This window comes from Schistosoma mansoni, chromosome 2, assembly GCF_000237925.1.
Source record: "Schistosoma mansoni strain Puerto Rico chromosome 2, complete genome".
NCBI lineage: Eukaryota > Metazoa > Platyhelminthes > Trematoda > Strigeidida > Schistosomatidae > Schistosoma > Schistosoma mansoni.
In genome coordinates, this window is record NC_031496.1 from 23,057,458 (window position 1) to 23,085,152 (window position 27,695).

Below are 27,695 nucleotides of genomic sequence, written 5' to 3' on the forward strand. Positions count from 1 at the left end.
CCACGTAGACCTAATAATAGTCCACCATGGATAAATAAACAAGTCCACTGAAGATGCATGACTACTCATGTCAATATCTAGTGGTGATTCACTCCCCGTTAGTTGTAACGGAAATTTCACTTTTCTATCAACCACAGTAGTTTGTTTAACGCGTCTTGTAACAGCACGTACAAAACTGACGCAGTCTTCAGTGTCAGTACTTATGTTACCAGCGCAACCACTATCGTTCTTTTTACAGGCTGAAGCTAATAGGCTCACAGCCTCGTGGATTAGTATCGTCCTATTTGTACAGCAGAATATGCAAAGCCAATGCGAGTTAGGCTCAGAGCATCTTTTGTATGCAGCGGGACCAAGGCGGGTACACATTTTGTGGAACCACTTTTTACATTCATCACACTGCATCCCTTCATCCACGTTATGAGTTGTCATTTCCATCTCTACTGTATATTGTCATTCAGATTGTGTGGATATAACCGATTTAAAAATGTCGTACAAATTCATCTTGAGAAATATTGTGGTCACATCGAGTGAAAGGATTGGGTTTATAAAGGAATGCTAAACGAATTTCAGTACGAGGTATACAGAACTAGCTTTCGGCGACGTTACACGTCATCTGAACGTACTCAAAAGGAAACTTAGTTCACCTTAGTTCGGTAATGTATGACAATATGTAGGGGCATTAGCGTCTACTGGTTAACCTAATGATGATTGTTGATGGGAACTGTGAGGCATACCAGCCTTACCTAGCAACCAATGTGTTGTAGCGATAGACAAATCCCCGAAATCAATAGCTCCGTCAGTGTTCGACATTGGATGCTGACCACACTAGTTTTAATGGACTCATTTATCTGAAGGCGCTCGGCCATGTATCTGCACCAGATCACGTTTCAGAACGGCGTGCGAAACATCTCCTACGATATTTAGCTTGATTAGGTCAGTCACCTCTCGATATACTGATAAACAATCAAATATATCTTCCAACCTACTCGCTTCTGACTTTTGATTTCACTGGGTGGGCGCAATCCAATTATAGAACCTGATACTGGTCAAGTTTTGTCAAGCTACAATACCTGTAGTATCTTCAGTGTAATCTGGCTTATCCTTTCGTGGAAGAAAGTAAAGCCATTTTTTGGGTGATAGACGATCACTGGCAGAGTAATGCGAAATAAATATTGAAGATGCCACAGGTTTTGTAGTTTGACAACACTACCAGTAACACCTATTATGAATCGTACTCACCAAGAGAAATTAAAAGACAGAAGCGAGGAGGTTCGAAGATATATTTGATAGCTTATCAATATATCGAGAAGTGACCGATCTAATCTGGCTAATGATCCCAGGGAATGATGAGCGTCTCCACTCGTGATCTTTTGCGGATGCATGACCGAGCGCCTTCAGCTAGATGAGTCAGTTAAAACTAATGTGGTCAGCATCCAATGTTCAACACTTACAGAGCTATTGACATTGGGGATTTATTTACCGCTTCAATGTCCTATCATTACTACTTAAGACTGAAGTGATAATATCAACTGATCGAAAATGTTGCAAATAGGAAAAAAACAGGAGATTAACATGGCGAAATTCACATTCATTATGACTGGTAATTATAATGCCAGTAGATGAATTAAGCAATCTATTTGTCAGAGGTAGATGACCGACATTGTCAAAAAAGAACAAAACTGGGCAAAATTAAGTCTCGACAAGAAAATATGGAGTTGCTCTCTCTCACATCCTGAAATGGTGTCTAGCACTCTATCAAGTTCCACATTTTCGACTTATTGTTTTAGTATTGGATACTGAATAAGGCGAATGGATGAAGGCTTCGCTACACAGGGATGATAGATTTGGTGAACGATTTTCTTACTAATACAGATAAGGAGGATATTATTAAATGCATCAAAGGCTTAGTACACTACCCCCTAAAACAGGACAGATTGGGCTTCAGGGTTACTAGAGAAGATGAAAAGCTGCTCTATGACAAATACTTCCATCAAATAATGGGCCACGCTTTCAAGACTGTCAACGACTCACCAACGACTGAAATGTTATCATTGTGTGGGTATTTGACGGAGTTTTCGAAAAGCGATATTTGGCTTGAATGCGCCTGCAACATGTTGTCGCACAATGTTGTACCTACAGCAGCCCATTTACTTTTAGTTGAATTAGAAAAGTTTTTCTCAGAGTTAAACAGAGTACCAGATTTTATTTCTGCTTGCATTGATGAAATTGCCGCAGATAGCCCACAATTCTTTCTGGAGTCACGTGCCAGGTTATTGGCTAACGTGCCTCACTATGTTGCTAACGTCAAACGTGAGAATCCCTCCTACTTCACTGATAAGAGTCATTTTGTCAAGAATATTTTGTCGGCCTTCAAACTTGTTTCCGATATATCGCAGAATACTTATCGGCTTTTAGGACTAATTGTTAGTCATCTATGTTTGGCTGGGTATTCGAAATATGTATCAGATTTTATTGTTGAACAGATACAACATTATCCCACGGACATTTGGTCTAAATTACTTCTGCACACCAGCGCAAAAAGTATGGAAATATGTTTGGCTTCACTCGCTAAGGAATGTCCAACTCCACAAAAATATTATGCGTTGTTATCAGGATTTTTTGAAACGTCATCTCCTATTTTTGACTCGTATATGAGGTTATGTCGTCGTCTGTTCTACATCCGCCAGTTTAAGACTGGAAATACCGTCAGAAACGTTTTCAACTCGTTTTTCATGGCTGTGTCAAAGTGTGAAACGCTTGAAAAATCAACCAATTTAGCTACCCGAGTTGATGAAGATTTGGGACTACCTGCTCTTCGCGTATGGTCAGACATAAACTCTATACAAACGGCTTCCTTAGAGAGACGCATTTATTTGTCGCAAATATTGATTTCATGGATTATTGATTTTCGAAACCCGGTGCGTGCTAATTTATCCATCAACTTATCCTATGACCATTTATTACCTGATGTTCTGAACGGAATCAGTAACCACCTTGGAAGTCCACGAATTGAAATTCGTACTCTTGGTATGGTTATAGGTGAGTGGATTGTGAAATTTTTCAACTGGAGTCCTGGTGATGAGAATCAGAAGTTGAAATTTGAGTATGAAGAACTAAATTTTCTTACCCATATTCGACCGTATTTTGTTCCTCTGGATGAGGCTGTCGATGTTGAGTCTGGTGATCATAATTCAGTTCCAGTGCATACACTATCAAATATAGAGTCTTCCAAAATCGCCCTTAATTCACTTGAATGTAGTAAGTTTTTATTTTCAATAACCGTTTTTGGCATAATCTCACTTGATTGGCTGCCGATTTCGATAATATTCTAATTAAGGAATAACACACCTGTGTAGTGAGTGATAATAGTTACTGATACTGACAGTCCATCCAAGTTGCGTGCAACTAGACTCATTACGTCCTACCATGACAGGAAACTTGGCTATTGATTTTTCAAACCAAAAGCTGTAGATATAATGTTAATTTAGATATTAGCTCTAAGGAAAATACCGTATTTATGTTCTAGGAAGGACCGGACATTATTTCACTCTAATTTTGATACTTTGTAACAACAAAATCCTTTTCAGCGGAGTGGAACTTAGTGAAATATAGCCTTTTTAGTCCAGGACCAAGACGGGTAAAGAAAGTTATTTTTAATGGTAAAAAGTCACGCAGAAATTATGTGACAGTTATTATCGTTTTCACTCAAACTTTAGAAGTACCCCAAATAGATGTCTCTTGAATATTTTTACTGGGTAGTTTATAGAGAAATCTCCCACTGTGTAGATATATGAGAAGTAACCAGTACCCAGCAGCTTATGAATATTACCCTGTTGTTTTGATATCACTTCCATCTTCCCGATTGTCGTCTGTAGTAACTAACCTTTACTACTTACCATTCTCAATATTTAGCTCTGGGTGTTTGGAGTCTGTGGTAAATAGGAGCGTTGACTCCAACTTTCTGATGAAACTTCCAATTATCTACCACTTTGTTAGATCGAAAGAAATATTTAATTTGCTCACATTAGCATCATAAGATGCGAATTTGCATTTCTTTTACAAGTAAAGGGTCGTCCAGAAGTCATTTCCAGCTCCACTTACTGAGTGTGTTGAGTCAAGTAGTTTTATGTAAAGTCCTCCTTAGTCAAAGATTTAGGATAAGGTTTCAACAAGTACGGCGCTAACACGAAAATTACTCACAAAAAGGTCGTGTGTGACCGACATTAAACAGTTGTTCCTTGGGCACTGCGGTCACGCTCTCAGATCACTGAGACCACTTCTAATCCGATTTGCTTTTCAGGTACCTTCAGAAGAACCCTTTCCACGGTGTGAGCAACTGCGAAGTAATAACCGCCCTCATGCCTCAAGATCACTGTATCCATAATCAATCTCCCTCTTCAATTCCTATTATTTCTCCTGCATCGATTTTCAACACTAAACTTGCTCCTCAAGTGTCACCATAGCCAACGATTCTAGTGCGCAAAGTACTGTCCCAAGTCTACTGAAACCTCGCTCCGAACTACATATTGGAGGCTTCAACGTACACATCCTATGTCAAATCGACCAGCAGACCTCCTTGGCTAAAACCCTAGAACCTTGTACCATTGATGTATGCTGTCTCCGAAACACGCATACAGGATCCTAGTGTGGCCATTCGCTTGACCTCACCTCGCCAAAATGGAGAGCCGACGAGATACACCCTCCGTGTATCTGGCGACCCTATGACTAGTTCTCGTGGACTTGCGGGTGTAGGTATAGCACTTAGTACGAGAGCAGAACAAGCACTATTAGATTGGATCCCCGTTAACAGTCGCCTATGTGGTGTCTGACTAAATGGCTCCGTAAGAACGCGGAAGAATAGGGACACACGTCGTTGCCTTTCCGTCGTTTTTGCCTACGCTCGCGCTGACTGCAGCCCGGATGAAGTGAAGGACGACTTTTACAGAAAGCTCTGTAAACTTCTTCAAAAAACTAAGCGATCAGACATAGCACTCGTAGTGGATGACTTTAATGCCCAATTAGGCAGCTTAAATCAAACAGAGAGAAATTTAGGTGTGTTTTAGTATTCCGGCTCAACGAACCGATAATGGTGATCTTCTGTTGCAATCGTTTATTTTTAGCAAGCACTAATTTTAAGCATAAGGAGAGACATCGTCTAACATGGCGACCACCTGCACCAAACCAACGATAGACTGAAATAGACCATATTGCCACCAGTCATCATTGGAGGGGCTCGATAGAAGATTGTCTCTCGTACTGGACGCATAAAAACCACAATAATAAGATCCATTAGGATTGAACTGGGGGATGAGAAAGCCAAAAGTAAGTTCTAGGAACAACTGAGTTGACATCTAGGCAGTTGTGTAAACGAGACCGACCCAGATGCTGCTTGGAAAGATATACGAACAGCTGTGAAAACAGCAGTAACATCTGTTAGTAATTTAGACCAAAGGGTTCCAAAGAACCAATGGATTTTCTCTAAGTCTATTTCACTGATGGATTCTCGTAAACTCATCCTATCAGGCTCTGAACACGATGAAGAGCGAAGCAATTCAGATCTAGGTTAACCAAAAGTCTACGGAACGATCGTGAGCAGTGATGGGCAACGAAAGCAAAAGAAATGGAAAAGGCAGCGGCTGTAGGCAACACCAGGCAACTCTTCAGACTAATAAAATAAACCGAAATTAGGAAGTCGATTGTAAGCGAGACAATCTCGGAAGAAGACGACACTCTTATCTGCTGTCAGCTCAGACGTTTAGGACGATGGGCGGAACACTTTAGAGAATGGTTTAGCTGGCCTTCAGCTACTCTACAGTTACCCACCATTCCTAAAGAGTCTGAATGGAACATTGAAGTAGGTCTCCCGACTCTAGTTGAAGTTCAAAAGGCTATAGCTAATTTGAAATAAGGAAGAGCATCTGGTCCAAATGGGTTGGCTCCAGAGTTATTTAAATAAGGTGGTCCAATTTCAGCGATTAGGTTGACTAATATTTTAGCTAAAATCTGGGGGTTGGACGTAATCCCATCTGACTAGTCGCAATCACTGATTGTTCCAGTATATAAGAAGGGGTCCAAATCATCCTGTGATTAGTCTGACTAACATAGCATCTAAAATACTAGCCTCAATAATTATCGGGCGCCTAACTAAGACTCATGAACTGCAAACACGAGAAAATCAGGCTGGCTCCAGACCTGGTCGTGACTGCATCGACCACATATTTACCATTCTTCAGATCTTAGAACACAGGCATGCTTATCGGCGTCAGACAGTGATAGTTTTTCTTGACTTAAAAGCAGCATTTGACTCTGTAGACCGAGAGGTTCTATAGTGGTGTCTGTCATTGAAAGGCGTGCCTGAGAAGTACATAAACCTTGTGAAGCCTCTTTACTCGAACACTACTAGTCGAGTAAGAGGTTATGGCGAACTGTCATATGATTTTACAACCTCAAGTGGTGTCACGTAAGGCTGTTCACTACCACCATTTTTCCTAAACATCATTATAGACCTACTGCCGGGAATAATGCTCTCATCATCTGAATTTTCGGGAATCTTTTTCTTACCAGGAGGTTCACTTATCGACTTAGAATACACACATGACATAGTCCTGTTTGGTGAAGACGCGGATAACATGCATAGTCTTTGGGTAGTACTGAGTAACAATGCAAGGATTTTTGGCATGTGCTTCTCCCTCTGTAAATGTAAATTGTTGCTCCAGGACTGGCCTGCGTCAACACCTGAACTAAGGATAGGGGGTGGGTGAGTAGTCGGACGCGTCGACAACTCACTTATCTTGGAAGTCTGATTAGTCCTAATGGGTTGGTGTCTGACGAAATCTCTATACGGATTCAGAAAGCTCGTTTGGCTTTCGCCAACTTACGTCATCTATGGCGAAGGCGAGATGTCCGTCTATCAATAAAAGGACGAGTATACTGAGCAACAGTCCGTTCTGTCCTACTTTACGGCTATGTAACGTAGTCATTATTGGCAAAAGCCAAACGAGCTGCCTTCGATTCGTTGGACAGGACTGTCCTCTGGGATTTTCTATTGAAGAAGGGTGTGCCCTTGAAGGTTATCAGCATCTTAAAGGCCCTGTATACAAACACCTCAGGCACAGTGAGGGTATACAACCACGTTACTCCATTGTTCCATTCAAGCAGTGGGGTTAGGCAGGGTTGCCCAATCTCACCATTCCTCTTCAACTTTGCCTTCGATGACATTTTGGAAACAGCTCTGATGGACGTAAGTAATAGCGGCGTGGATCTGCTGCCTGGAGAAAGACTTCTCGACCTTGAGTATGCGGATGATATTGTCTTACTGTGCTATAATACCCAAGACATGCAATCCGCACTTAGTCAGTTGGCAATCAGTGTCCGTAGGTATGGTATGTGCTTTGCACCTTCAAAGTGCAAAGTACTTCTACAAGACTGGCAGGATTCTAATCCTGCACTCACCCTGGATGGTGAGCGGATTGAAGTAGTTGAGAAGTTCGTGTATCCGGGTAGCTGCATAAGTGCTGGTGGCGGCGTGAGTGATGAGATCGATGCACGTATAATGAAAGCCAGAGCGGCTTATGTCAATCTGAGCCATCTTTGGCACCTTCGTGATGTTAGCCTAGCTGTAAAAGGTCGGATCTGCAACGCGTCTGTGAGAGCAGTTTTGCTCTATGCTAGTGAAACCTGGCCTCTTCGAGTTGAGGATGTTAGTATAGCTCGAATGGTTCATCACGATAGGCAAGCCTGACCACCACGTCAAGGTAGCAGCAACCGTCAGGGTCTCCACAATCACTTGACTGTAAAAGGCTATATGCTTAAACCTTCGTCACCAGTTTCTTTTTCCTAGACTTATAAGATATGGCCTCTGAGCTTATGATTCTCAATGGCTGATTGCTGCTGTCCTTAAGGTTATTCGTGTTCGGTAAAACTAAGTACATTGGAGGTTTCATATTATTTGGATATTAAGAAGGTCATCATGCTATGTTAATTTATTTCATAACGGTTCCTATTAGTTTTGCTTGCGCCATCTCAACAAACTCCATATTCACCCTTGTTTATTGACTAAGAAGTTGGTGATACGGTTACTTTATATCATAGTATGGTTGCTTAGTTGAACTAACATCCACTCCTGCACCATGAATACCTGGTTAAAGTTCCAGGGGAACTATTTGGGATCGTTCTCAATGAAAGCCAATAATATTCCCTCTTTAGTTGTCTTTTGTTTTGTACATTGTTAATATTGGAAATTATTAGTAACAAAGGTTTCCTAAATATACTGTATGTAATCGCTATGTATTTGATTGATATGCTTTTCACCTTGAAAGTGTTTATCGATAGTCCACATACTCTAAATCTTGCTCATAGTTTAGTACGTGAGTCTACATTACTTTGGTCGTTGAATTGCTCTCATTCATCCATACTCATATATAATATTGTCAGTCCTTGATAAAATATAACTTATGATTGTATACTCACTAGTATTTTACCAAAATTAAACATCACTCTGTTTATCAGTATATTAATATAATCGAAAACTCAGTCTAACGTGTAACTACCTCCCATATTAGGCTAATTTTCCTGTCTCACTCGCCTTGCTACATGACATTGGTGCATCTAAATCCTTTATATTCTTTACACTTGTCACATGAAATATATTGGGATTAATTTTAAGCTTTATTTTTCCACCTAATTTACAGTTCATTATCATTGAATTTTTAATATTACCTTTTCCAATCTACTGAAATTTTGATATCTCAACTACTTCTTGTTATTTTAGAGATAAAGAACGAAAACTGTGAAACTGCGAAACAAGCTGTACATAAACTAGACAGTGATGATGATCCAGATAGTGATAGTGACTCGTTGACACCACTCCCCTCGATTAGTTCTTCAAATTGCAATAATAAAACACCATTTTATCTTCGTGAATGTCTTGATGGAATGTTATTATCTAAGATTGAAGATAACCCAGTAAATATCGCATGTACAATGTCTGCGGAAAAGTTGATCTACGCTCATCCGGAAGCAGCACAAGAGTTAGCACTAGAATTCGCTCGTGTTCTTGTTCATATTGAACCACCTGTAACACCTGATCCGGGACAGATAGCTCGTGCCAGGCATGATGCCCTAGTAGCTATTGGTGTAGTTGCTCCCAAAAAATGCGCACGTTATTTGACTTCAGAATTTTGTCAATCAGGATATTCCATTGGTCAAAGGATGAATATTATATCATCTCTCACTGATATTGCCTGTAAGTTGTATGGGGGCAAAGAGGCACTGCTCTCTCAAAGATTTTCTTCAAATCACCAGATAACCAATAATGATGCGGTCACGGCTAACAACGATCATAAAGAAAAAACCCGTCGGTTTTGTAAAAAACGCCCACCCCCTTCCTATATTATTAATAAATTTGCTCCTTTTGCTGGAGAGTTTTTCTTTCCCTTGCTAAAAAGCATTCCACAGTTATCTCTTTCTTCTGTGAAAGGACCTTTCGCTCATCAAGATGCTAGTTTATTGGCCAGCTTATTGGCGTCGTTGGGAACTATTTATGCTTGCTCCAGTCTCTCACCTGTCCAAACTCGAATGGCTGACGAGTTGATAAATTTAATTCCTTTATTTCATCGACATCCTGAACCTGCAGTGCGACGTGCTCTACATATAGTCGTTGGAACAGTTATCACCACTACTCCACTGGAAATCTTATCTTCTAAACCTGAACTGATTTTTAGGAAGTCAGTCTTTTTGTTTGGTAGTACAAAAAGCTCTATAGAAAATACTATTTCTAGCTGGTTGAAATCATGTTCATTGTCTGATGCAGATGCAGAATGTCAACTCCTAGCTTCTAATAGTCTTTCTGCACTATGTGAACGATTTTTAGAGTTGAATCATAGTAAACAGTAATTCAGAAATAAGTTGCAATACATGTATTCCACTTATCTATTGACATTCATACTTTTTGTACATAGTGTATAAATTCTTATGATCAATATACATAAATTAACAAGTACTTGATGTTAAATTCTCATAAGTGCTTGATTGAAATATCATATTATTATTATTGTCATTATTATTATTAGTTTTATTCAATATTATATTTTTGGTACAATATAGAATTCTCAGCACAAAATAGTTCAACACGATTCCGTCTTTTAGTTCTTGGTCGGTCCTAACGATAAATATTGAGTGATCGTGAAATAGAAGTTAGCAGTCTAGTCAATCGACATCTAAGTTACGTACATTCTTTTCGCTGCACATATATTACCAGCTACCACGATACCTCTGATAGAGCCTTTCGTAATTTGTACAACAAAAGGTTGTACACTTTTCAGAAACGCACCTGAATAGGTTATACGATTAATAAACATAATGATATATTAAAACAAACAAAATTAGATAACTTGTTGAAGTATCTATGTGGAAGGAACAGGTAGCTCAGATATACAATAGCCAATGAAACTTGGTGAATGCTTGAAATTTTTTATACTGGTTGGAAAATCTTGATCCTGAAGATATGGACACTGAAAGAGCATACCAAATATGGAAGCTAAAAATTGTCCCTGTTTACCTCTTATTTATTTAAAATATATATCCAAAATTATTAGCTGACAGTTCAGGGTAACTAGGCTGTAAAAAAACAACAACAGTGGAATTAGATAACTATCATAGTACTAACCGCATTCATGTACCAACTAGCCATACAAACATCCCTGAACTATGCTTTCGTGTTGTGTAGAAATGAATCAATCAGATTGTTGTTCTACCGCAAACTATTAAATGCCGCTTCAAAGTTTTCGAACATCTTTTTATTTGATTATTACAGAAAAGTTCATTTAGCATATAAAAAGGTATGATTATTTGAAACTCATGGATAGAATTAAATAAAAGAGAATATTAAGCATATTAGTGTTTCAATTAATAGGACCAAGTAATATACACAAATCTATTAGTGAACTACGAAATGAAATGTTTGAAACTAATGTATGATTCCTGGAAATTAACGTCGTAGGGCAGATGCCATGTATTAGTTTACGGGAGTTTACGTAATGGTAAGTATAGGACTCTACGTTGATTGTGGCTTGAACATAATGAATATTATTTATCATGAATAAACGTTTACACTTTATGCGAAACTAGGTGGATGTATGTTGGATATTGTGTAGTTAATATAAAAAGTTATCTTTGATAATTTACAAGTAATCGGTAATTGAAATTCCAGTTTCACAAGATGTGTCCTGACTTTGCTTTTATTTCATTCAATTGTGTCCTGTGTGAAAAAGATCACATTAAAGTTAATACCGAGAGGTAAATCAACAAGTAATTGACACAATACATGAAATGGAATCGAATCATGGGTATAGAAAAGAAAATTTTACTCATAATTGGAGGTTTAGATGGTTGTAAAAGAGGGATTAATTTAAATTATTTGCTATCTGCTTGATTATACAGTTGCTATGGTACTTTCAGGAATCAAAATAATGTGAAGTTAGATTTTTTGATCAATAATTGTATTTCACCGTTCTCTCTCCTATTAATTCTTATTTGTTCATGTGGCATAATTATCTAGTCAAGCAAAATAAATGAAGGGTTGTTGAGTTGAGTTGTACTAATGCCTTATCTATAAGAACTAGTTCAAGTCGGTATGAATCATAAAAAGATCTAAAATCAAATAGCTATTTTTAATATGGACACATTCACATTCATTTTTTAATGGTTTCATACATTCTGTTCTCTGTTAATTTACACAGAAGTTAAAATTTTATTTGCTGAGTCACTTTTTAACGTTTTTGTATTTGCAATCCTGAACACTTAGTGTTGTAGTTACACTGGTTGAATTTTTCTTACCACGAAGGACCTAACAATCCTCAAAAAACTTCAGAAGTATTTATTCATTGCATTTCGAAGTCGATCTCAGGGTGATTGTTGGCTTATTCACTTTTGATAGGTATATATAAATATATAATGGTAAATCTCGTGGATTCGTAGATGGTTGATTTAGCAGATATCATTGGCTGTCACAGTAATAACTGTAGACCAAAGTTCTTGTTTTGTTGGTAAATTGCATTTATATTTATCACTAAATACCTTGTAATATATTCATTTTTATTTGTCATATAGTGTTGCTTATTCAATGGAAAGAGAATTACCAAACGTATTATTGAACAACTGCTTGAGAACTTCTAATGTCATTGGAATGCAACAAAACAATGATGAGAATCCGCTAAATGATAAAGAGAATATATACAATAGTGGAATTCAGTGCGGTCTAAACTTATCCAGTAGTAGTATGTGTGAACATCAGAATTTAACATTTGATCCTTCTTTACGACCGGTTCATGCTGAAGTTTGTGTATCTCCGTATAATTGTGAAGAATTTACTGTCATTGAATCTTACGTTGTAGAATTTCTACGCCAACTTGGTCCTCGACACATACCAACTGTCCTAAACAAATTTGATAATGAACTGAATTTAGTGACATGTAATAGTGAGGTGAATAAATTTCATCAGGTTCTTACCAGTTGTGTTGCTTCAATTAATGTAAGTTGAGTTATACAGTGTTAAAATACTTCTTAAATTCTGTTATCTTATTCTAAAATTATCTTATATACATCAACAAAGTAACCTGAGTACATACGGAAATAAACTCCAACCATTATGGTAATTTGAAAATATCAGTGAGTAGCATGTACCTAACTCTCAATCCTAAACATCGTATTATTCAGAAAATCTAAGATAACCTAAGCAGCTGATTTGAACGGTACTACGATATTACAGATTGTTTGAATGATTTTCGATTTGTGAATAGTTAAGAATCATCCTGTATAATGTGCATACGAGGTAGATATGAACTTCGTCAGATTCAATATTCCCGTCTTAGCGCAGACACAATCCACAGGTGTTTCCTTATGGATCTCAGCAGAAATTCTTAGTTTGATTATCGGTAGACGAGAACTCATTTTACACATACCTAAGCATTGTTACTCTGATGTAAAATAACCGCAGAAGTGACTGAGCTGATTAAGTGTCCTGAGTGGTTAGATCAAGCAATATCACTGACTCATCAATTTACTGGCCATTAATCAGTGTGAATAAGTGAGGAAATTATATAGTCGATTACAATTTTATAAATCTAGCTTTGGGATATCAAACATAACATCCTACTCAGTCCGTTATAACCAGTGTTTTGAGATGGCTCTACATACCGTAGAATAGTGTTTATCATTCTGGATTGTATGTTGCCGAACTTCTTGGTCAACATTAGGACCTGATACGGATGTGCATCGGGTCATTTTACCACACTGTACCAACACCGCATGATGAAAATTTAAAAAACTGATAATAATAGTAGTGTCCGTGATAGTAGTTAGTGTGTTTCAAATAAAAAAAAAGTAAAATTAAGGATTAAAAATCATGAAAAGTAATTAAGGTCCATATTCCCTAGATTATGTAACCACCGAAAGCTCTATGATCCAGTTCAAGGAGTTTCTGGGAGTGTACTTTGTTAGCACTCTGCATGGAACCCCTCTAGGGTAACTGTTGGTCACAAGCTCAGGTGATGTAGAAGGATTGAGAATGAGATTAGCTGAGAATCCAACTAAGAAAACAACTGTAACGTACTTTTCTAACTATTTCCAGGGTCACACGAAATACATGAAAATGTCCCTAGATTTTAGTGACCCTACTGTCAATACTGATTTACTGAATAGTGTTCTCAAATAAACTTCCAAAGCTTAATAAATATTATTTGTTGACCAACAACACGAAAGTACAAAGTATCATTTTTCTTCACATGGATTTCGCGTTATTCTCCAGTTGACTTTATTAATTTGATTGGTGCTTATTGAACTTGAAGCTATCACAGTATCAAAAGTTTACAAAATTCCTTTGTATAATAATCAAAAATAATAATTTGAAATTTGTAATTATTTATCATTCATTTATCTTATTTGCTTAAATTTTAGTTAATGCTTGATGAAGCTGATGGAATTTATGATAATGATACTGGTCGATCAGTTAATCTTTGTATTACACCTATTTTAGTACATATCTATCAAATGGTTAATGGAGATGAAGCTTTACCAGTTCAAGAATTAATTGAATTCGGTTCAGAGTCAATAAATGGTGGAACTACATGGTTACTTCCATCAGCAGAAATGTCAGGTCTCTGGGAATCACTTATTTTTGATACAGACATAAAATCAAATTTATTACAATATGCACAAACAGCTCTATTATTTGCTGATCGAAAAGTTAGTTATTTGCTTCGACTATTATTCTATATTTATTTATAAATAATTGTTTTGTTTCTTTTACTCAACTGGTTTGAGCAGTTGATCTACGTATAATCCGATTGGGTTTTTTTGTTGTTCGTTAAAATTTAATAAAATACAGTTTTACTGTTTTTGAATACGATGAAAGGGAACTCATTAACTCCTCTTCCCCAACTTTCTTGTCACTGGAGTGGATCGCTCCTTTTAATGAAGAAATAATTACTTAGTATTTGAAATGTAAATTTGAAGTTTGTTTTTTGAATTATTCAACTAGACCCCTAATACCCTGGTATGGCGGAGGGTAGGGAGAGTCAGCTCTCCCTCTCGAAATGCTCTCATATGGCCACGCGTATACATCCACTGCCAAGGAAGTCCTACTCACTGCCTTCCCGTGGCGAGGGTGTTTTTTACAAAATTGGGAGGACGAAAAGCAAATGTCCAGCGCTTTAACCGGGTTGGTTGATATGGAGCATATACCTAGGAGAGTTGGAAAACCCTGATTCCAAACCAATGATGCACATGGTCTCCAGTATCCTGAAGGAGCAAATGGTGTACGAACTTCTTGTTGGTCACTGGCTACCATGGGACTGCATCCCCTAACGTTGCTCTACTGCCTTATGGATTAGACCTCTAAGTCAAAGGATCGGAGTGTGCCTTTCTAAGAAAGCCACCTGCTTCGGTTTAGGTTCCCGGGCAGTATCCGAGCTTTCATACAAATCGAATGACGAATTGTGGCGTATACATATTTAATGCCTCCTTGTGCCAATATTCGTGTTTAAGTAAATAAAAATAAATAAACGTATTATTTTTGTGTTGACTCATTCATGATCAATCAAATGCTCTGACTAAGTTTCATCATTCCAGATACTTCAAGCCTGTAATACATATTACCTTCGGGATATGTTTCCTATTGGGATCTTGTCGACGTAAACATTCAATTATTCTTTTAGTCAAAACGCTTTTTTCAATGTTTATTCTGTTACAGTGTCAGAATAAATTAATAAACTGTAACTTCAGAATTAACAATATATAGTATAACACTGGTACTTAGTATCTACCTGTTCATTGAAACATTTATCGGCCGAAACTTATGCTTTACAAATGACTCAATTTAAAATGTTCTCTTATATCCCATTTCCGCTTTTTGATCTCTTGACACAACTGACCGTGCTTTTATTTTGAATCTTTCTTCTGTTTTTACTTTCATATCAAGTCTAAATAACCGTCAGTAGCATAAGTTTAAGTTTCATACTGTAACAGTTTTACATAAAGATTATTTCAAACAGCTTCAAGAACATGTCCCGACCGTTGCTGCTACCTTGACGTGGTGGTCGGGCTTGCCTATCGTGATGAAGCAATCGAGCTATGCTGGCTGGAACAATCGTTCCTCGAGGTCCTACCATGCCAGACAGGTCGGTTGAAGAGCGGTGAGACTAAAAGCAGCAAACCCAAGGTCCGAAGGCGAAGTCGTACTGCTGACTGTACAGAGGTGTGACAGCAGTAAGGTGTTTCCTTCAGACAACCAGCATGACAGCGATGCTGCCTTCCCACAAGGAGGGGTGGGGTTAGAAAAGGTCGACCCTAAAAATGCACACCTCGCCTTATCCCATGGATATCCGTCTCCGGCGGTAAGGTTTTTTTGAAGAACGGAGCTAACACAAAAAGGTCGTGTGTGACCGACCTCAAGCAGTTGTCCCTTGGGCACTGCGGTCACGCTCTCAGGTCATTAAGACCACTTCTAACCCAATTTCCTTTTCAGATACCTCTAGAAGAATCCTTCCACGGTGTGGGCAACCGGGAAGTGATAACTGCCCTCATACCTCTAACAACACTCAAGACCACTGTATTCATAATCAATCTCCTTCTTCAATTCCTACTATTCCTTCTACCTTGACTTTCAACATTGAACTTCCTCTCTCGGTTTCCTCCTCAAGTGTCACCATGGCCAACGATTCTAGTGCGCGAAACACTGTCCCAGGTCTACTAAAACCTCGCTCCAAACTACACATTGGAGCCTTCAACGTACGTACCCTATGCCAAATCGGTCAACAGGCCTCCTTAGCTAAAACCCTAGAATCTCGTACCATTGATGTATGCTGTGTCTCCGAAACACGCATACAGGATCCCAGTGTGGTCGTTCACTTGACCTCACCTCGCCAAAATGGACAGCCAACGAAATACACCCTCCGTGTATCTGGTGACCCGTTGGCTAGTTCTCGCGGACTTGCAGGTGTAGGCATAGCACTAAGTACAAGGGCAGAACAGGCACTACTAGAATGGATCCCCGTTAACAGTCGCCTGTGTGCTGTCCGGCTAAATGGCTCCGTAAGAACTCGGAAGGATAGGGACACACGTCGTTGCCTTTTCGTCGTTTCTGTCTACGCTCCCACTGACTGCAGCCATGATGAGGTGAAAGATGACTTTTACAGAAAGCTCTCTGAGCTTCTTCAGAAAGCTAAGCGCTCAGATATAGTAGTCGTAGCGGGTGACTTTAATGCCCAGGTAGGCAGCTTAAATCAAACAGAAAGACATTTAGGTGGGTGTTTTAGTATTCCGGCTCAACGAACCGATAATGGTGATCGTCTGTTGCAACTATGCTCAGACAATCGTTTATTTTTGGCAAGCACTAATTTTAAGCATAAGGAGAGACATCGTCTAACATGGCGACCACCTGCACCAAACCAACGATGGACTCAAATAGACCATATTGTCATCAGTCATCGTTGGAGAGGCTCAATAGAAGATTGTCGCTCGTATTGGAATACTTGTTTAGACTCTGATCACGCTTTAATACGAGCGCGCATTTGTCTGCGCCTCAATGGACGCAGGAAAAGTACACTAAGAAGACCCATTAGGATTGAACTGGAGGACGAGAAAGCCAAATGCGAATTCCAGAAACAACTGAGTTCACATCTAGGCAGTTCTGTAAACAAGACTGACCCAGATACTGCTTGGAAAGACATACGAACAGCTGTGGAAACAGCAGTAACATCTATTAGTCATTTAAACCATAGGGCTCCAAAAAACCAATGGATTTCTTTTAAGTCTATTTCACTGATGGATTCGCGTAAACTCATCCCATCAGGCTCTGAACATGACGAAGAGCGTAAACAAATTAGATCTAGGTTAACTAAAAGTCTAAGGAACGATCGTGAGCAGTGGTGGGCAACGAAAGCAAAAGAGATGGAAAAGGCAGCGGCTGTAGGCAACACCAGGCAACTATTCAGACTAATAAAAGAAACTGGAATTAAGAAGTCAAGTGTAAGTGAGACAATCTCCGAAAAAGACGGAACCCTTATCTGCTCTCAACCCAAACGTTTAGAACGATGGGCGGAACACTTTAAGGAGCAGTTTAGCTGGCCTTCAGCTACTGCACAACTACCCACTATTCCCAGAAAACCTGAATGGAACATTGAAGTAGGCCCCCCGACCCTACTTGAAGTTCAAAAGGCTATAGGTAATCTGAAACGAGGAAGAGCAGCTGGACCAGATGGATTGGCTCCAGAGGTCTTTAAATATGGTGGTCCAATTTTAGCGATTAAGTTGACTAATATTCTGGCTAAAATCTGGGAGACGGATGTAATCCCATCTGACTGGTCACAATCACTGATTGTCCCAATATATAAAAAGGGGTCAAAATCATCCTGTGATAACCATAGAGGGATTAGTGTGACTAACATAGTATCTAAAATACTAGCCTCAATAATTATCAGGCGCCTAACTAAGACTCGTGAACTGCAAATACGAGAAAATCAGGCTGGCTTCAGACCTGGTCGTAGCTGTATCGACCACATATTCACCATTCGTCAAGTTTTAGAGCACAGACACGTTTATCGGCGTCCGACAATGATAGTTTTTCTTGACTTGAAAGCAGCATTTGACTCTGTAGGCCGAGAGATTCTGTGGCAGTGTCTGTCATTGAAAGGTGTACCTGAGAAGTACATAAACCTTGTGAAGGCTCTTTACTCGAACACTATCAGTCGAGTGAGAGCTTATGGCGAACTGTCATATGATTTTACAACCTCAAGTGGTGTACGTCAAGGCTGTCCACTATCCCCTTTTTTGTTTAACTTCATTATAGACCTGTTGCTGGAAATAACACTCTCGTCGACTGAATCTGAAGGAACTGATCTCCTACCAGGGGGACCACTAAGCGACTTAGAATACGCAGATGACATAGTCCTGTTTGGTGAAGACGCTAACAAAATGCAGAGTCTTCTGTTGGAACTCAGTAATAATGCCAGGATGTTTGGGATGCGTTTCTCCCCATCCAAATGTAAATTGTTACTCCAGGACTGGCCTGCGTCAACACCCGAACTAAGGATAGGGAGTGAAGTAGTCGAACGCGTGGACAACTTCACTTATCTTGGAAGTCTGATCAGTCCTAATGGGTTGGTGTCTGACGAAATCTCAGCACGGATTCAAAAAGCTCGTTTGGCTTTTGCCAACTTACGTCACCTATGGCAAAGACGAGATATCCGTCTATCAATAAAAGGACGAGTATACTGCGCATCAGTTCGCTCTGTTCCACTTTACGGCTGTGAAACATGGCCATTAAGAGTAGAAGATACTCGTAGGTTACTAGTATTTGACCACAGATGTCTTAGAAATATTGCTCGCATCTACTGGGATCACCGGGTAAGTAATAGTGAGGTTAGACGCAGGGTATTAGGGAACGATGGTAAATCAGTTGATGAGGTCATGAATCTTCATCGACTGAGATGGTTGGGCCATGTGTTACGTATGGCTGAACACCGATTACCACGACGCGCTATGATGACTAGTATTGGGGATGGTTGGAAGAGAGTTAGGGGCGGCCAAACCAAAACATGGCATCAGTGTTTGAAGTCACTAACTTCTAGCCTGAGCCATGTTGGCAGATGCAGACTACCTGGTTGGGGTCCGCGCGACTATCGTAACCAATGGTTGGAGACTCTAGGTGACATGGCTCAGAATCGATCACAATGGCGTAGGTGTATACACTCTTTATCTTCCCTTAAACTATGAGATTAAAATTGCTTCATATCTCTCTTCCTTCCTGTACTATATCCTTATATACAACCTTTCTTTATATACTACCACCACTAAATTAATTACTTCTATGAATCCGGTGTTCATCTTGTTGTGCTAACGAGGTATGGCAACTTGGACCGATGCATATATGTGCCTGGTCCTACGTTGTAGCTGACTGACTGACTGACTCAAGAACATGTTTGTATACTGCTACAGTAATAATCTTCCACTTCTATATATTAATAAGTCCGTTATCACTTGATTTTTTCTTGCTGGTTTGACAGGTATCTTCATCTGTAATTTCTTGGAATCGTGTAATTCTGTTATATGGTCCTCCAGGGACTGGCAAAACTTCACTATGTCGAGCATTAGCTAATAAATTAGCTATAAGAATGGCTGATCGTTACTCATCAGCTCAATTAATTGAAATTAATACAATGAACTTAATGTCGAAATGGTTTTCTGAAAGTGCACGTCTCGTAACAAAAATGTTTGATGGAATTAAAGAATATTTAGAGTCAAATGATCATCTTGTATGTTTATTAATTGATGAAGTTGAAAGTTTAACAGCTGTCCGAACTTCTTCTATGTCAGGCTGTGAACCAAGCGATGCTATTCGTGTTGTTAATTCTGTTTTAACTCAGATTGATCAAGTGAGTTTTACTTAGAGAAGGATTAATAAGTTTGCAAATTAAATTTTTCATTTTTTGGGTTTATCGTTAAAAGTTATGGTATTTAAAACCCAATATTGCTATATATTATGTGTACGAATTGAAATTCTGTCTGCTTCATCAATTCACAAACTATACCTTTATTCAACGACTATCAGATTCAAATCATTTTCTATTTATTGTCAGTATGGTTCCGCCTGAATGACACTTCTAAATATCACAGTCATATGTAAATTAAAGTTTCCCGTCGATTACCTCCAACCACCACCTCATCTCAACATAGTGCACGGGATGTTGAGTCACCTAAACTAGTGGTCACATTGCAACATGTTCGATAAAATTCAGTCTGCATTAAGAACACCATAACACACATGACATTAGTCACTACCCAGTGAATAATCAGTTATAAGTAAATTGAAGTCTGTTACACAAGCTTATAGTTTGTGAAAAAGTTGTATTCACTAGTTTAAGTGGAAAGGCTGATCAACTGTTAATCAGTTGTTAACCCTACGAGGCTGTACAAAGAAAGCGAATACAAGGAATATTGACATTCATCACATTTATAATTAGAAATCAGTGAAATAAAAGTGTAACTGATTTATGCTTTTAATATTTCTTTTTGTGTTCTACACCTTGTTTATCATGTAGATAGTGAAAAAGGTATAACACAGTAGCTTCTCTATTAATCTATTATATTTATGTTTAATAATAAGTTGGATTATCTTCTAAGTTTCACCGATTCTGATTGCTTTGATGTAATCTTGAACAGAGCGAAGTGGATTGGCTTAAGATCTACAGGAATTAATGATTGTATTTTATTTGAAGGCTTTTTTTCATAGGGATTAAAAGTAAGGGATTGATATGGTTCTATCGACAAAGTTATTTAGAAAGTACCCTTTGAGATTACTTTCAATTTCATTTACAAAGTTGCATGTACCTATAAAAGAAAGTATATAGAAAGTAGTAAATGGAAAACTTCTGTGTAGTTCAGTGAGTATGATTCATCGAACCTTCATCTAAAATAAAGCAGTCTTTAAACGTAAAATTGTTCTCTACCGTATGAATTTTCATCTATATTTAGATCATTTAAAATTTTCACTCGTATTTTGTTATGCTCTACTTGTGTCTAGTCTTCCATAACCACGGTATTCCATTCGATTCTTTCTAAATCAGAACAAGAATTGAAACATGTATATATATATATATATATATATATATATATATATATATATATATATTCCGACAACCTGAATACCAATACCAATACAGTGATAGAGACACAATAGCATCTCGATTTGTTTGTTGGTGTTGATTTTTTAAAAATTGACCAACCGACTTGTTTCAAATTAAGTCTGATCAGAGTATGAGGTAGTTAGGACTATATTTTGTCAATACGTCTTGAATGACTGAGATATTTTCATGTGTTTTAATAGTTTAGTGGTACAAATATGAGCTAAAACATTTGTTCATATTATTTCTCAGCATTTGTTTCAAAACAACGAATAAATACCATTAGTATCATTCATTAAAATTCTGGATGTCAGTGGAAATCAGAAGTTTTCAAACAATGGATAATTAAAGAAGATGTAAAATCAAAGTATTTTTTTGAGAATTCTTACATGGTACCAAGCAGAATTGGATGAACCATGGCAGTAGCAGGGGCAACTATCATGAGACAATGATCAATAGTTGTTTATACAACTAAAAACGTTGATTGTCAAAAAAACTTGCTTACTTACTTACGCCTGTTACCCCTAATGCAGCATAGGTCGACGACCAGCATTCTCCATTTCACTCTCTCCTGGGCCTTCCTTTCTAGTTCTATCTAGTTGTTGTTCATTCTTCCCATATCTGTTTCCATTTCTCGGCATTATGTGTTCTTTGGTTTTAATCTTCTCCTTTGGCCTTCAGGATTCCATGTGGGGGCTTGCCTCGTGACACAGTTGGCTGCTCTTCTCAATGTGTGTCCTATCTACTTTCAGCACTTCTTCGTGATTTCTTCCTCCACTGGAGTCTGGTTTGTTCTCTCCCACAGTAGGTTGTCGATGATAGTGTCTGGCCAACGGATCCGAAGTATTTTGCGTAGACTACTGTTAATAAACACTTGTATCTCCTGAATGATGGCTTTCGTAGTTCTCCACATTTCCGCCCCATACAGTAGAACTATCTTGATATTTGTATTGAAAATTCTGATCTTGGTGTTGGTTGACAATTGTTTTGAGTTCCAGATGTTCTTCGATTGTAGATATGATGCTCTTGCTTTGCCTATCCGCGCCTTTACATCTGCATCAGATCCACCGTGTTCATCAATGATGCTACCCGTATATGTAAAGGTTTCCACATCCTCCAAAGCTTCTCCGTCAAGTGTGATTTGATTGGTGCATGTTGTGTTGTACCGGAGAATCTTGCTTTTCCCTTTGTGTTTGTTGAGACCTACTGCTGATGAGGCTGCTGCTACACTGGTCGTCTTCTGCATTTGTTGCTGATTGTGTGATAGAAAAGCCAGACCATCTGCGAAGTCTAGATCGTCCACTTGCATCCTGCCTGTCCACTGTATCCCGTGCTTCTCCCCAGTTGTTGACGTCTTCATGATCCAGTCGATCACCAGGAGAAAGGGAAAGGGTGAGTGTAAGCAACCTTGCTTGACACCTGTCTTCACTCCAAACGAGTCAGTGATCTGTCCTCGATGCACGATTTGGCAGTTTAGTCTATCACAGGAATTCCGTATAATATTGACTATCTTCTCAGGCACGCCGTAGTGTCGAAGAAGCCTCCATAGTGTTGTCCTGTCCACCCTATCAAATGCTTTCTTGTAGTCAATGCAATTAGTGTAAAGTGATGAGTTCCATTCAGTTGATTGTTCCACAATGATCCGTAGAGTTGCGATTTGGTCTGTACACGATCTACCCTTACGGAATCCAGCCTGTTGATCTCGTAGTTCGGCGTGTACAGATTCCTTCATTCTGTTTAACAACACCCTATTGAAGACTTTTCCTAGTATTGAGAAAAGAGTGATGCCTCTGTAGTTATCACACTTGCTGAGATCGCCTTTCTTTGGTATTTTGATCGGAAGTCCTTTTTTCCAGTCTGTTGGTACTTGTTCTTCATCCCAAATCTTGCTGAAGAGAATGTGGATTATCTTTGCAGTTGCTGCTACATCTGCTTTCAGTGCCTCTGTCGGAATGTTGTTTGGTCCTGCTGCTTTGCCGCTCTTGATTTGTCTGATGACCATACTAATCTCTTCAGTTGTTGGTGAGCCAACATCGATTGGGAGGTCCGTGGGTGCTGCTTCGATGTTGGGTGGGTTCAGTGGAGCTGGTCTATTCGAGAGTTCTTTGAAGTGTTCTTCCCACCTGTTTTCTTGTTCTTCAATGTTGGTGAATAACTTGTCTTCCTTTCTTTTCACTGATCGTTCTGGTTTACGGTAATTTCCAGCGAGTTTCTTTGTTGTATCATACAGTTGTCTCATGTTTCCCCCTCTTGCAGCCTTTTCCGTCATCATTGCTAGATCTTCCATATATTTACGTTTGTCGGTTCTGATGCTCCTCTTCATTTGCTTGTTTGCCTCTGTGTATTCGGCTTGTGCCTTGACTTTCTCTGTTCGGGTGATATTGATTGCTGCCTTGTTCCTCCTTTCTTCAATCTTATCCAGTGCACCAACAACGACCTATTCCTTGTGATGGTGCTTTTGTGGTCCAGAACCTCCTGACATGTTGAAATGATTGCCTCCTTGATACCTTTCCAGTTGTTCTGCATGGTAGTTTCCTCTCCATTGAGTAGATCATGAAAGGCCTTAACCCTATTGCTGAGGGCTATGTTGAATCTGTTGAGTCTGTCAGTATCTCGAAGAAAGGCCGTGTCAAACTTTTGTGATGTTGTCCGCCCCGGTGTCTAGTGCTTCTTGAGTTCCAGTTTAATCTTGGCGACCAGCTAGTGATGATCTGAGGCTATATCAGCTCCTCTCTTGGTTCTGACGTCCTCCTGAACTTTTTATTGATGCAGATACGGTCGATTTAGTTCTGTAAAATGTGACCCGGTGAAGTCCATATGGATTTGTGTGTGTGTTTATGTGGGAATATGGTGCCGCCTATGACCGGTTTGTTGAAGGCGTATAAGTTTGCAAATCTCTCGCCATTTTCGTTTCTTTCTCCTAGTTCATGTAATTCCATGATGTCTTCATATCCGGTGTTGTCCATTCCAACCTTGGATTTTAGGTCTCCTATCAAAATGGTCAAGTCTTTTATTGGGTATTTCTCAACGATTGACTGCAGCCTATGGTAGAATTGATCTTTAACGACTTCATTGGAATCGCTGGTAGGCGCATAGCATTGGATGACGTTCATTGTAATGCCCTCTCTCTTTGTTTTGAAGGAGGCTTTGATGGTCCTTGGTCCATGAGATTCCCATCCTATAAGTGCATTTTGTGCTTGTTTGGATAGCTTCAGTGCAAGTCCTTGTGTGTATAGAGCATTTTCTTCCTCATGGCCGGAGTATAACAACAGCTCCCCTGAAGCTAGTCGTTGTTGTCCAACCTTGGTCCAATGTGTTTCACTGAACCCAAGCACTTCCAGGTTGTATCTTTTCACTTCTACAGCAATCTGAATGACTCTCCTGGTCTCCCACATTGTACGAACATTCCATGCACCTAAATTAATGGTTGCTCTGATTGTCAGAAGGTGCACCAGCCTCATGACTTCCGAAGGAACTCGGCTTTCACCATGAGGCGTCATAACTCTTCTAAGTGAAGACCTAACTCTCAGGGCAGAGTTTAAATAGTTTGAATTATTTTTTCTGGTTAGCGTTTTTTAGGCGAGTTAGTTTTCTATGGGATGGGGTCGCTAACCCCATTGTCAACCCTCCTCCTTTATCCGGGTTCGGCACCGGTAGTAGCCCCTGAGGAGCTCCAGGCGGAGTTTGTTTTTTGCTGTCAAAAAAACACTGATTCAGAAAGATGTTATCCACTCTGTGAATATATGATTATAACAATCAGAAAAATAGTCTGATTGACCTCCATCTATTCAGTCACTTTGAAACACTATAAGTAACAATCGATTACACTGTAACAATATATTAATAAACTTAAAAAATAAATTCAAGTAATTCATGAATCAAGTTATTTAAACAAATAAAACTAAGTGATGTATAATCTATGAATTGAATAATATTTCTAATAGAATTGTAAACGATCAACTGTATATATGATATTTGATATTGCATTGATGAATCATTTTCTTATCTTTGGACAATAAATCTAGCAACTTCTTTCAGAGCACATTGAACAATTCTTCTTTCTGCTTTCTCTATCCAACAATTTTTCAGATTAAACGTTTCCCCAATGTTTTGATATTAGCCACTTCCAATGTAACAGGTGTTATAGATCCAGCATTTTTGGACAGAGCTGATATACGTCTGTTTATTGGTCCGCCGTCTCCACCAGCTATTTATTCAATCTATCGCACTTGTTTATATGAATTAATTAGGGTTGGATTAATAAATTCTACAGAGGATAGTCGATTATTAAGTTACCAAACGTTGGCATCTGTACAATTTATGGAAAATCAGGTGAGGACTAGATTTTTTCTAAAAATATTATTAAGTGTATTTTTTTTACTTCAGATAACTGTATCTATATAACCGTGTTACTTCTTCACTCGAATTACAATCACATTAACAGTTTGAATCAAGCTTCATTGAATAAATATCTTTATTATACATATTCATGGTTCAAGGTATTCTTTTGACTATCTCGGACCAATTAACATCAGAATTATAGTATATGTGATGTTGAGTCATTTAGAATAATGAGCATATTGCATCGATGGCATTCGATAAGCACTAAGAAGGACTAGACAACCATGACATTGACCAGTACTCGATGATCAATCATTGTGAATTGAGTTTTTCTAGTCTGATTAAAATAGTTAGACAGGTGACTCCACTCGTAATGTTTTAAATTCTGTAAATGTATTAATTTATAAGGTAAATGGATAAATGATAGAGATTTCAAAGCCTTAGATAAGATATAGTTAACAGTGAAGTGTGTTGGTATCCTGTATGATTCGAACCAAGCGGTTCTCAAGTGGAAAAAGACTGATAGATATTTCTGTTTCAAAGTTTCAGCTCATTGATGTAACCTTTCATGTACTGGCCCTGTAAAGTCTTACAAACTCGAAACAACTTTTAAAAAAATTTAATTCCCCATGTAGAATAAAGCATAAGTTGTCACACGATAAATGCAACCTATTTGCTGTGTTACAGATTGATCTATACGGCTGTCATATAATTGTACTGTAATGTTGTTATTTTTCTTATAAAACAACTCCTAACCTTACATTTTTTGACATTTCAACAATTTATTAAGGAATCACGTCCATTAGCAGAGAATTTTAACGAATATTGTATAATTTGTGACTGCCGTGCATATATTGTCCAGTTGTTTTGTGAATACATTTAAATGGATAACTAGTTTAAATTTTTATTTACATAAAAGAAAACTTTAATGACTGAACAATTTTATGATAATTTGGAGAAGACCATACTCGTAGTAGGTTAGTAAGGGAGTTATGTGTCTACATTCTTATGGTTAAGTTCTTGAATTTCTCTCCACCAATTATATTACAATAAACAGATCATACCATTGATTTCATTAGATAGTAAGTGTTCACAGGTAAGTAAAATTAACTTGGTAATGCTAAGAAGCTGTTTCTTTTCCCTAATAGTTAATCTGTCTAATATACGTTATTAATTGTTTTCAATATACTTATATCTTATTACACATTATTCTATAGGCCAATTCACTAAGTATAGAACTATGGCGTTTAGCGGAACATAGTCTTGGTTTAAATGGTCGTACATTGCGCAAATTACCTTTATTAGCGTATGCATTTTATTTGAATAAAGTAATCCCTGATATGCGATATAATTCTACCCTTCATAGTCGTCGAATTCATCTACCAGACTGTAATAAAAGTAATTCCTCTATTCTAAATGAATCTTCATCATTTTATAATGTTAGCACATCAACTATGTGTATGAATGAATCGATTCATTGTTCAACGATATCAACAACAGGAACAGCAGCGGTGGTGCCAGAAGTCGAATTATCATCATTATCATCGCCAATTCTTAATTATGTAAAATCGAATAATGTTTCATTGGTTATGTTTATTAAAGCATTAAAATTAACTGTCGATGCTCAGTTTACCGAGTTGAAATCACTTGATTTAGCATCATCGGGAAAAGGACGTTTAACTGGAGTTCAACGAACAGAATTAAAGTACACTTAACCTTCTTTGCTGTTTCTTTTGTATTTACTACCTCTTTTCTACTCCCGGTTTTTTGTATGTTTATGTACACATTTGTTTCTGAATGCATTTATGTTTTTTCTGCTAGTTTGATTGCTAACATTCTTCTCTACAGTTTATTTTTTATTATTGTTGCTATTTTTATATAAATCAAATAAATACATTGGAGAGTTCTGTAGAAAAGCTCTTTGTATATTTAACTGAACATAATCGAACATTCCCGACATTTTTTGGAAGTGTTATCAAAAACAAAACAGTAGGTAGGAGGAATGTGTGTTTATCGTAAGAAGTTACACAGTATTTTCATAATATATATACATAGCCTTCAATCGTCCATTTGCATCTTTCGATGTGCTCTGCCATCTAAACTGTCTTCACGTCTGGTCTCCAGTTTTTCTTCCAAAGCCGTGCTTTCGACACACTGAAACTCTTCACTCTGTCTGAC

General features: G+C 38.3%; 1 protein-coding gene across 1 annotated transcript; it reads left to right on the top strand.

Moving 5' to 3' along the window:
- Positions 1 to 1,835: 1,835 nt before the first annotated feature.
- On the top strand, positions 1,836 to 27,232 carry Smp_171260 (putative thyroid hormone receptor interactor; the record flags this gene model as incomplete). Its single annotated transcript, XM_018796125.1, has 7 exons — positions 1,836 to 3,258; positions 8,771 to 9,890; positions 12,109 to 12,529; positions 13,954 to 14,241; positions 19,560 to 19,928; positions 25,266 to 25,508; positions 26,735 to 27,232. 7 exons carry the CDS (start codon positions 1,836 to 1,838, stop codon positions 27,230 to 27,232), a joined length of 4,362 nt encoding a protein of 1,453 aa, XP_018650369.1.
- Between the last annotated feature and the right edge of the window lie 463 nt (positions 27,233 to 27,695).